Below are 10,337 nucleotides of genomic sequence, written 5' to 3'. Positions count from 1 at the left end.
TGTGTTGCGATACCTGTCTAGAGAAAGGGAAATAAAGGTTCGAGTACAACATAGAATCCAAGATTTGGTCATCAATTAGCACACGTGTGTTGCGATACCTGTCTAGAGAAAGGGAAATAAAGGTTCGGGCACAACATAGAATCCAAGATTTGGTCATAAAATTAATTGATGGATAGCTAATGTGCTCAACAACATTTCTCTCTATAAGCATGAGTTACACTTATAAAACGCGGAGTCTCTACTTCTTGTAGCCTCTACCTATGTTATAAGGATTGTACTAGCAGTCAAACAAACATGAACAGAGTCGTAGCGCTAAAGAGGGGACATAGTAGTGAGAATTGTGATGGGTTGCATATGTAATTTGTTGAGAAATATGGATGAGAGGCATATGGAAACACATCTTCTCCAAAAATCATATACCCCCTCCATCCAGCTCAAACGATTGCAGCAATTTAATTGGCTGCATGCACGCTCTTAGCTATAATAGCTTGCATGCCTGGTCGGGTGTATTGACCAGTGCTGCATAATTATATCCTCTGCGTCAAGTCTCATCTACAGATTGCATCACACCATTGAACACAACCACCGCATTTGGAGGGGGAACTTTTACGAAGATCTTTCGGTGGCCACTGTAATCAGCAAATTGTTCGCCGCTCAATTCGGTGTGGTCACCGTTGCCGTCACAGCTAATACAGACTACAAATTAGTACCAAAATTTGGAGTATACATGGAAACCAAAATAACTTACTCACTCATATATTCATATTCATAGTTCATAAGAATCAAGGAAGCTACCCGCAAAAAAAAGGAATCAAGCAAGCTGGATCATTTCAACTCAACTATAAAATGCGGTGGCTTCTCCAACAGATATCTTCCTTGGCTAAACGGAGCCGATCAAAGTTTAACAAGCACCTCAATCATGCGTTCGGTAGTCCCGTGCTGTGAACGGTGGCAGACCGTGTGAACCCAAGGACACTGAAGTAAAGTTGATGTGAAGTGAAGTGAAGTTGAAAGCTAGCCACTACGCTCTGAGCTGAGCCACACGGCTCACGAGTAAAACAGTAAGATTCCCACTAGGCTCAATGCTGCTTTTTTGCCCTGCAGCACATAATTTCGCTTTCCAAAGAATAATATATGTACTACATAGAACTATTTGCAGGAGGAGACAAAGTGACGGCTACAATTTGAGCTTGCAACAAGAAAAGGGGAAAGAGAATGGAAATTGATTTTGGAGGCCGATCTACATGGAGGCCTCCAAATGCAAAATTCTAAATTCATGAAAATTCATATTTTTATATCTTAAAAATATTTTGAAAAAAATAAAGACATACATGAAGGCATAATGCACAAGTGTGTAAATTTTCAGGACGAAATGCGTTGAAATGAGGGCTGTGAAAAAAAAAGCAATTTTGAGTTTTTTTTTTGCATGGCTTTTTAACTGATGATACTATTCATCCATCCAGACCATGAGTTTCTATTTTTTGTACAGGTCACATTTCAATGTATTTCATCCTGAAATTTTACACAAATACACCTCACATCCTTGTTTACTTGTTGATATTTCACACATGGTTAAACTGGTGCGTCCTCTTGTTTCTTTGAACTGCAACCAACATAGCGCTTTTGCAGGTTTCGTTTGAGATGACTTTTGTGGAGTCAGTTCAAGCATGCACCAAAACGATCAACCTTCAGGCTTTAGAACAGTGTAGGATGGCAAATCAATTCCAGCTCGTAATTAAGAATTAGGGAGTCAACCTTGCCTGAAGCATATTCGTTCAAGCTTATTTGCTTTGCTTTATATCCTATGCTCTACTTTTGCTTTGGGGACGCTTTTTCAGTGATGCAAATGGCAACCCCTCACGAGCATCCAGCTTTGTTAAAGGCTTAAAGATGATGCCTTTGCCTTCCATCTTGTCAGTGGAGGATTGCTCTCTACGCTGGGCTGAACATGTACTCATTCTGCGTGTGCGGTGCTCAAGCATCTTTTCTTTTCGTCGCGTGCCTGTGTAGGCCCAGTACCAGTGTAGCTAAGCTGGTTTTCCAAATACTCCCTCCGTCCCAAAATAGATGACTCAACTTATACATGGTTGAGTCATCTATTTTGCAATGGAGGAAGTAATATTTAACGAGGCATCAAAATAGCTATATATACACGGTTGAGGGCAACCTGCAAGCTACACTGGCACGGCCTTGTGATCTAGCCCCCAATAACCAAATCCCACTTATCAGTTGAGAGCAGAACCGGCGGGATATGGGGGAGACGGTGCTGAGCATGGCGCGGTCCATGCTGAACGCCGCCATCAGCAAGGCTGCCTCTGCCGCCGCCGACGAAATGAGCCTCCTCATGGGTGTGAGGAAGGATATCTGGTATGTTGGAATTGACCTTATTTTGTTCAGGTCATAGACTTCCATATAGCCTCTCTTAAATGTATATTGCAAAAATAACATCCGACATCCTTTATTTTTTGGTTATCATGGAAAATCTCTCTTGTCGGATGAACACTGGTTGGTTATATTAATGCCTGAAACAGAAACACGGTTTACTCGACTCACATAAGAATGACACCAAATAGTCATGGTAGGCTTGAAATCACTTCATAGAGGTGCAGATAATTTTTTGCGTCTATCGTTGCGTGTTACAAGCGATGGGAATGACAGTAATCATGTTCTTGATTAAGTTTCTTTTGAACCATTGTTTGGCAGGTTTATCAAAGATGAGCTAGAGACGATGCAGGCATTCCTGGTGGCAGCTGAAGGAATGAAGGAGAAAGACATGCTACTTAAGGTGTGGGCGAAGCAAGTAAGGGACATGTCGTACAATATTGAAGATTGCCTTGGTGAATTCATGGTGCATGTGGCAAGTCAAAGCTTGTCGCGAAAGCTAATGAAGCTCAAGGACCGCCACCGAATCGCGATGCAAATCCGTGATCTCAAATCAAGAGTTGAGGAAGTGAGTAGCAGGAACACCCGGTACAACCTTATTGATAAGAACCATATCACTAGAAACATTGATGAGAGGGATTCTTGCATGGAAGATATTCGCAACCAGTCAGCTAGCAACATCGATGAAGCCGAACTTGTGGGGTTTTCCAATCACAAACAAGAGCTAATAAGGCTTATTGATGACAACGTCAACAATGGCCCTGTTCGGGTAGTATGTGTCATTGGCATGGGTGGTTTGGGTAAGACCACTATTACAAGGAAGGTTTATGAAAGTACAAGAAACTTTTCATGTTGTGCTTGGATCACTGTCTCGCAGTCATTTTTCAGGATGGAGCCTCTCAAAGTTATGATCAAAGAACTCTTCGGTGACGACGAACTCAAGGAGCAACTTGACGGGAAGGTGGTGCGAGAAGAGAATCTTGCTAGCTACCTCAGAGAAAAGCTACTTCAGAAGAGGTACTTTGTTGTTCTTGACGACTTATGGAATATAGATGATTGGAAGTGGATCAAAACTATTGCTTTTCCAAGTAGTAACAACAAAGGTAGTCGGATAATGGTAACAACCAGAGATGTTGGCTTAGCTGAGGAGTGTATCTTGGAATCTTCTGGATCACTTATCTACCACCATCAACCATTAGAAACAAATGATGCCATAAAATTACTATTAAGGAAGGCGAGGAAATGTGAGGAAGACATGAAAAAAGATGAGGACATGAGGGTCATAGTTGCTAAGATAGTAAAAAAGTCTGGACGGTTACCTCTAGCTATACTCACAATAGGAGGCATGCTTGCCACCAGAGAGGTTAGTGAGTGGAAAAGTATATATAACCAGATCCCCTTAGAGCTAGAGAGCAACCGAAGCCTTGAAGCAGTGAGGAGGATGGTTACCATGAGTTACAACCACTTGCCCTCCCATCTTAAGTCATGTTTTTTGTATTTAAGCATATTTCCAGAGGATTTTGAAATAAAAAGGAGGCGTCTGGTAGAAAGATGGATAGCCGAGGGCTTTGTCATTGCTAGAGTTGGGATGAGTGTTGAGGATGTTGGGAATAGTTGCTTTAATGACCTAATCAACCGGAGCTTGATCCAGCCATCAAGAGTGAACATAGAAGGAGTTGTGAAGAGTTGTCGAGTTCATGATATTGTTCGTGATGTCATGGTCTCAATTTGTAGAGATGAAATTTTTGCATGGTCTACATGGGACAATGTAACCGGAATAACAGTGGATAACTTTCGCCATGTAGCATACCAAGGCCGTTGGAGCCCAACTAAAGGCTTGGATTGGAACCATGTCCGATCATTCACTGTGTTTGGTGAGAGACCCAGGAAGCCGGCACCTTCACTATGTTCGCCTGACTTTAGGATGCTTAGAGTCTTAGATCTACATGATGCCAGTTTTGACATCAAACAAAAAGATATCAGCACCATAGGGGCGTTGCATCATTTGAAATATGTCAATGTTGGGTCTTCAAATGGAAGTGAAAACTATATTTACAAGATCCCAAGAACCATAGGGAAACTACAAGGCTTGCAGAGTTTGGACATGAGACATGGTAATATAACATCACTACCAACTGAGATCACTAAACTACAAAGCCTTCGTAGCCTCCGTTGCAGCGGAAATGGAGTATGTGCGAATTTATACTTAGTTTACCCAATGATCTGGTTCACGTCAATATTCTGTATGCCTATTCTGTTCAATCCTTTAGCTCGTCCGATTGATCTTCCATTCCTTATGAGGGGCATTCACAAGGCATGGACTGGTCGCTTGTCCAATTCTGATGGTGTGAGGGTGCCTAGACGGATCAGTAACCTAAAGGAGTTAGAGATACTAGAGATTGTGGATGTTGAACGGACAAGTAGAAAAGCAGTTAAAGAGCTCGGGGAGCTAATAAAGCTCAGAAAATTGAGTGTGAGAGTTGGGGCAAGCAAGCAAAAGAGCAAGATACTCTGTACATCCCTTGAGAAGCTCACTTCCCTCCGCTCTCTTTGTCTCAGTGTGGATGTTAGTACATCTGGGAGAAGCGGTGCATCACTTAAGTGGTTGCAGTCTATTTCCTCACCTCCCCCTCTCCTGAAGAAGCTGAATTTGCGTGGTGATCTTGGGGAGATGCCTGACTGGTTTGGGGATCTGGAACATTTGGTGAAGATTGATTTAATGTTGAACAATTTGAAAGATGGAGATAAAAGCATGAAACTACTAGGCGCACTGCCCAAGCTCATGCTCCTTCGTCTTTCTTGGGATTCTTATGTCGAGGAGAAACTAGTTTTCAGAGCAGAAACATTCACAAATCTGAAGAGACTTAATATTTCATACATGGAGAAATTGACAGAGTTGGTATTTGAGGAGGGCACCTCGCTCCTGTTGGAAAAGATAGAAATCAGAGGGTGCAGTTTGCCATCGGGGATTAGTGGTATCAAACACCTTCCAAGACTCAAGGAGATTGGTCTGGAATATACTAGAGTTGCCAGGCTTGGTGTGCTGGAAGGTGGAGTCAACACACACCCCAACCATCCCGTGCTGCGACTTTCTGAGGATCGACGCTTCCATGACCTAGAAGCTACAGAGGAGTCATCCGTTCAAGGGCCTGCAGCGGGAGAGAGCTCACAAGATGCAGCAATACCGACCACAAGCGACAGGTGAGCTGTTGATTTCCCTTTGTTCAAGCAGTAGCTAGTAGCTACCAGATGAGATGTTTCGGTTCATCTCTCTTTTTATTGTCTCTTACAGCGAAGATGATCTGCGTTGATATATGCTGGCACCAGAGTCTATTTATCGCACCATGCTTCTGCACCCAAATCATCCGCATACATTTCCAAGGCTGCAGCCTGCAGGTGACTGGCTTTTGTACATCCATGGTCTTCTACTTAGATTTTCCTTTCAGCCAATATTTCCCCTCTTTTTGTACACAAGAAGAAAATAACACTCTGTTCTTTAAACATAAACCCCAAATTATTAGGGCATACAATCTGCCATGTAAGTTGTTGCATGTCATCTGCAAACAGAACTACTACTTCTTTTTCAAATGGTCTGTTTGGTCTCGTAGACTCTCACCATTACCAATGGGGCTACCTCCTCTTGTCTTTTATAATTTGAAGCACCCCTTTTGTTTACACACTTTACAGGAAGTTAGGATTTCTCAACCTGGGACAAGCTGGAGCATGGCATGATTAAGCTCATGATGCAATTAATGCGACTTATGGTGGCACATTACCTGATTTTCCGATGAAGGTTGTATAATAGCAAGGTGCCAACTGGAGGAAGGTATAGTCCAATGGAAGTACCAGAGGTGGGCCGTGAGCACCGGCTAACCTCCTTTTCTTTCTGTATTTCAGTTTATAATTGTATATGCTGGGGAGAAATTAGTGCTCTCAATGTGGTAGTATTTCAAAATTTCAGGAATCTTGATATAACGGGGGAGCTGGAGCAACTCTCAGGTATATGAGGTCTGAGCAGGGTGCATGCCTCTGCAGCTGAAGTGAACAAAACATTTTAGCCATCCGGTGCTTGAAAAGGAAACTGAATGTTCTAAAGTGTGAACTGTGAACACACCATAAATGGTCAGTTCAGCTCCTTTTCGTCATTGGCATGTTCACCATAAATGCTGCAATTGACCATCACGTTCAGCACTCCAAGTTCTCTAAGGGCTGCTGGCCTTTGAACTTTGATACGGTGCAAGATGAAGCTGAGAGGGACCTCGACGTTTCTACACTGCGAATGGAAGATGAGTGCATTGATCTTGGGGCTTTAGTGTAACGGAGGGGATTACCAAGTTGTGATGCGATTTTGAGCTCTCAGAAGGTTTACAAGTTGCAATTGTTGGCCCAGATGAAAATTTTGGTTCTTGGGGAACACCATGGAATGGATTAGATGATCAACGTGATGAAAAGACCTTCAATTTTTAATACAGACTTACTTTGCTTTCTAGTACTCTGTTTTTCTAGAGATGATTGATTGCTCTCCATTTGTTGCTGCCACTATGTGTGTGCTTGTTTGTAAACAGAGAATGATGATTGCATCTGTTGTTATCCATTTTCTACAATTTCGAGTTGATGAAACAGTATGCCTGCTGCCCTATGGACTCTGCGATTTTCATCGATTCCGCTTTGCAAAATACAGTTTTGCAGCAAAAAAGGCCTCGAGCGTTGTGACGGTATCCGACATCCACAGTTTTATTTTGGAATGAGCAGTACTATTTTCCATCCATAGTTAATGACCATGTTTGCACACTGTCGGCTGTTTCTTAGACCGCGGGGAGCCTGCAGGCTGAACGGAGTAGTCAGTAGACTGAGTGAGATACATTCTGGGATGTTAGTGCCTATCCGAGGCAATCGCCGGATCATTTATGCGTCCCTCAAGCTCTATCCTCATCAGTATGCCAACAGCATGAACATAAAAGAGCAACAATCAAAATGCTCGAGAATTTCCCAGAACCACTCTTAGGCAGAGATTTGATGGTTTAGAATTTAAAATCGCCCGACGTACAGGCCCTGTCCAATAAGGCGTGCATGCTCATGAGCCAAGTGCCATTAGGGGTTCAGACTTGTGAAGAAAATCAGCAGCTACACGAAAAAGTGGGGACTTGCTGCAGCAGGATAGCTGCAAGCCTGCAACCATGAACATGAGCAATGCCGACCGAGCACTAGCTTAGATTGTTCCCTCAGTTTAAAAAAAGGTCGGTGGGTGAGCGTGCAGACCTCATGCCGAGACCGGCTGCTGGTGCTGCCGCCGAAGCCTTCTCGCTACCGGCGGCCGTGCTCTTCAGTGGCTGTTGCTTCCTCCGGCTATGGAAGCATGCCGCGTCTGTCGCCTCTATTCGTCGCCGGGAATCGCCGCGGCGTTGGTCGATCGATGCGTCCGTCTTCTTTTTTAGGCATCGATGCGTCCGACTTAACCCGGGCCTGGCACAAGTTTTGTCTTTTGAGGGTTGGACCTGGTACAACTTGACATGGGCTTCCCGACTGAAGAAGAGCCACCATACAACCAGGCTGGTACTATAGGCCCAAATTGCTCCTAGTACAGATGAGCCTTTTCAACGATAAACCTCCTCGGTTGCAGAGCAACTAATTGAAGAATGCTCGTTTGGGCTAAGAGCGCATCACTTGGCGCGTTCTCAGCTGTCGCTACGTCTCGCGTTCTGGGCGCTCAGTGGCGGAGCTAGCAAATTGTCGAAGCCTGGGCACGACGCAAACTAAAATTTACTTTGGTCTATCAACACCAGAAGTATCATATATTTAGGTAAACATCATGTGTAATATGCACACCAATATTTCATACATCATATCAATAAATTAAAACATGAGATACAATTTACCAAATAAAATTCCAATCTCCGATGTTCATCCTTGTGCACAGATGAGAATCTACAAGATACAACTCATTATCAAATAATTAAATTTCCATTGAATTGAAGTGCAAAAAAAAAGAGAATCTACAAGATACAACACATTACCAGATTATAGAATTTTCATTGAATTGAAGTGCTGATCATGACGAATACAAGCACCATCCGCCGGAGCCGAAGTGGAATTTACACAAGGGGCTGCCGCTTTGACTTTCGCGCTTAGCCTGATTAGGCCCAGGCGTGCATCATCTCTTGCGGTCTTGCTGACCGCCAGTGCTCCGTCAGTCCACCTCGCCGGTCGCCGCGTTCAACCGCCAGAGTTGCTAGGGCACGTCGTGCGGCGTGGCGCACAGACGAATAGGCGTGCGAGGTAGCCGCCCAGGCGAGGCGAGCGATGAGGCCACCGGCCTCCTCATCGATGGATTCACATGCACGATCTGATTACCTATTATTATGGCCCATGTAGGGAAATTAATGGATGGGCCTTTGACGTGGGTAAGCCCAAGAGGCAAAAATAACATCCAAAGTAGTCCAATTTGTGAACCAGATGTATTTTTAGCGTATATTGTATGTATTCACAGATTGTGAGTCTGGCGCTTGGAAAATTGGCAGCGCTTGAGCCCGGGCACGTGCCCGGGGTGCCCGGACGGTAGAATCGCCCCTGTGGGCGCTACCTCCGGATTTTATTTTTTCTATTTTTTCCGAACGCGTTTTCGGCCTTTCAGATGTTTTTTTTCGGTTTTCACCGGTCTTCCTTAGCTTTTCGACAAAAAATATAAAAAATTGCACGAATTTGTTTTAGAAAACATTTGCGCGAAACAAATGTTCATGTTTTTTTTTAAATGTTCGTTCATGAGTATCAAAAAGTATTCGTTTTTTCAAAAGAAAAATCAAATTTTCAGATATTACTCTTTTCTTCCCATAATGTTCACGGTTTCGAAATTTTTTGCCTTATAAAAACATTCTCCTTTTCATAAATGTGTTTCAAAAAAGTATTGGGCATTTAAAACATGTTTACGTTTTCGAAAAATGCTAGGTCACCTTATTGCGAGATAGTAGCAACTCTCGTCTACACAGTTTGCTTCGGTTGGCCAGCCCAATAATCTGTGTTCAAGGCTCTACGAGTGGGGATCGATTTCACGAACCTTTTGTGTGTGTTTTCTGTGTTGGTTTTTCACCATTTTTGTGTGTGTTTTGTTTTGTCTTTTGTCTTTTTTAAGGTACGTGTGTCTGAGCAAGTTTGGCAAACTGAATATCATTCACATATCTGCTATATACGATGGTTGAATGTTTTCCATGTAACAGACTGTGGGCCTCACCTCCTGTGGTCTTAGGGCCATGGAGGCACGGTGGATCTCAGTTTTTGCCAGCGGGAGGACTTCGTTTTTCGATGCATATTATTATAATAAGTTTGTATTTTGAAAAAAATACACCATTAAAATTATAAAAATCACATGTATACATATAAATATATATTTTTTGGAAAATATTATTGAGCTATATTTTTGGAAATATACCCCTAAAATATCAAAATAAGTCTAAATATTGTTTCAAGAAATTATAAATTTTAGATGTATTTGAGAAATGTTCATCACATATTAAAAAAGTTTTCATCATGTATTTAAAAAATGGCCATCGTGCATCGTGTATTGAAAAATACTTACTTAGAAATGTTGTCATGTATTAGAAACAAATTATTCATGTATTTAGATAATATTCATGCGTACATAAGTATTATATTTACAAAATGAAGTAAAATTGGAAAAGGAAAATAAAAAAGTAAATGTAGAAACGAAGAGGAAAAGTGGAAAATAAATGGTAGGAAATGAGAAAATGTAAAATAAATCCGAAGTGAACTATGGAAAAAAGGAAGAAAAAGAAAGAAACACGTGCTTGAACCGGACTGTGAAGAAACATATTTTTTTATGCAACTGTGAAGAAACAGATGCTATTAGGTTTTGGATTTCCACAAAAACCGGTCTGCCAGTGGTGATGGGCCGGCATGTACAACGCTCACCCTGCGGGGAACGTTTTTTTTTCGATAAAAGG

The 10,337-nt window shown here is 42.4% G+C and overlaps 1 protein-coding gene across 5 annotated transcripts; it reads left to right on the top strand.

Annotated features, from left to right (window-relative positions):
- Positions 1-2,138: 2,138 nt before the first annotated feature.
- On the top strand, positions 2,139-6,212 carry LOC125520740 (disease resistance protein RPM1-like). 5 transcript variants are annotated; one of them, XM_048685744.1, is made up of 5 exons: positions 2,142-2,367; positions 2,704-3,399; positions 4,942-5,583; positions 5,675-5,778; positions 6,070-6,209. In XM_048685744.1, exons 1-4 carry the CDS (start codon positions 2,252-2,254, stop codon positions 5,691-5,693), a joined length of 1,473 nt encoding a protein of 490 aa, XP_048541701.1. In that variant the 5' UTR covers positions 2,142-2,251; the 3' UTR covers positions 5,694-5,778; positions 6,070-6,209. The 5 variants fall into 5 exon arrangements, with proteins under 5 accessions (XP_048541696.1, XP_048541698.1, XP_048541701.1 ...); XM_048685742.1 differs by adding an exon at positions 2,532-2,578 and having other exon boundaries at positions 2,275-2,367; positions 2,704-5,583; XM_048685743.1 differs by adding an exon at positions 2,532-2,603 and having other exon boundaries at positions 2,328-2,367; positions 2,704-5,583.
- Positions 6,213-10,337: the final 4,125 nt, after the last annotated feature.

The sequence above is a fragment of the Triticum urartu genome, chromosome 7 (genome assembly GCF_003073215.2).
Source record: "Triticum urartu cultivar G1812 chromosome 7, Tu2.1, whole genome shotgun sequence".
Taxonomy (NCBI): domain Eukaryota; kingdom Viridiplantae; phylum Streptophyta; class Magnoliopsida; order Poales; family Poaceae; genus Triticum; species Triticum urartu.
The sequence above is the reverse complement of the archived record's forward strand: the minus strand, read 5'-3'. Positions and strand labels throughout refer to the sequence as shown.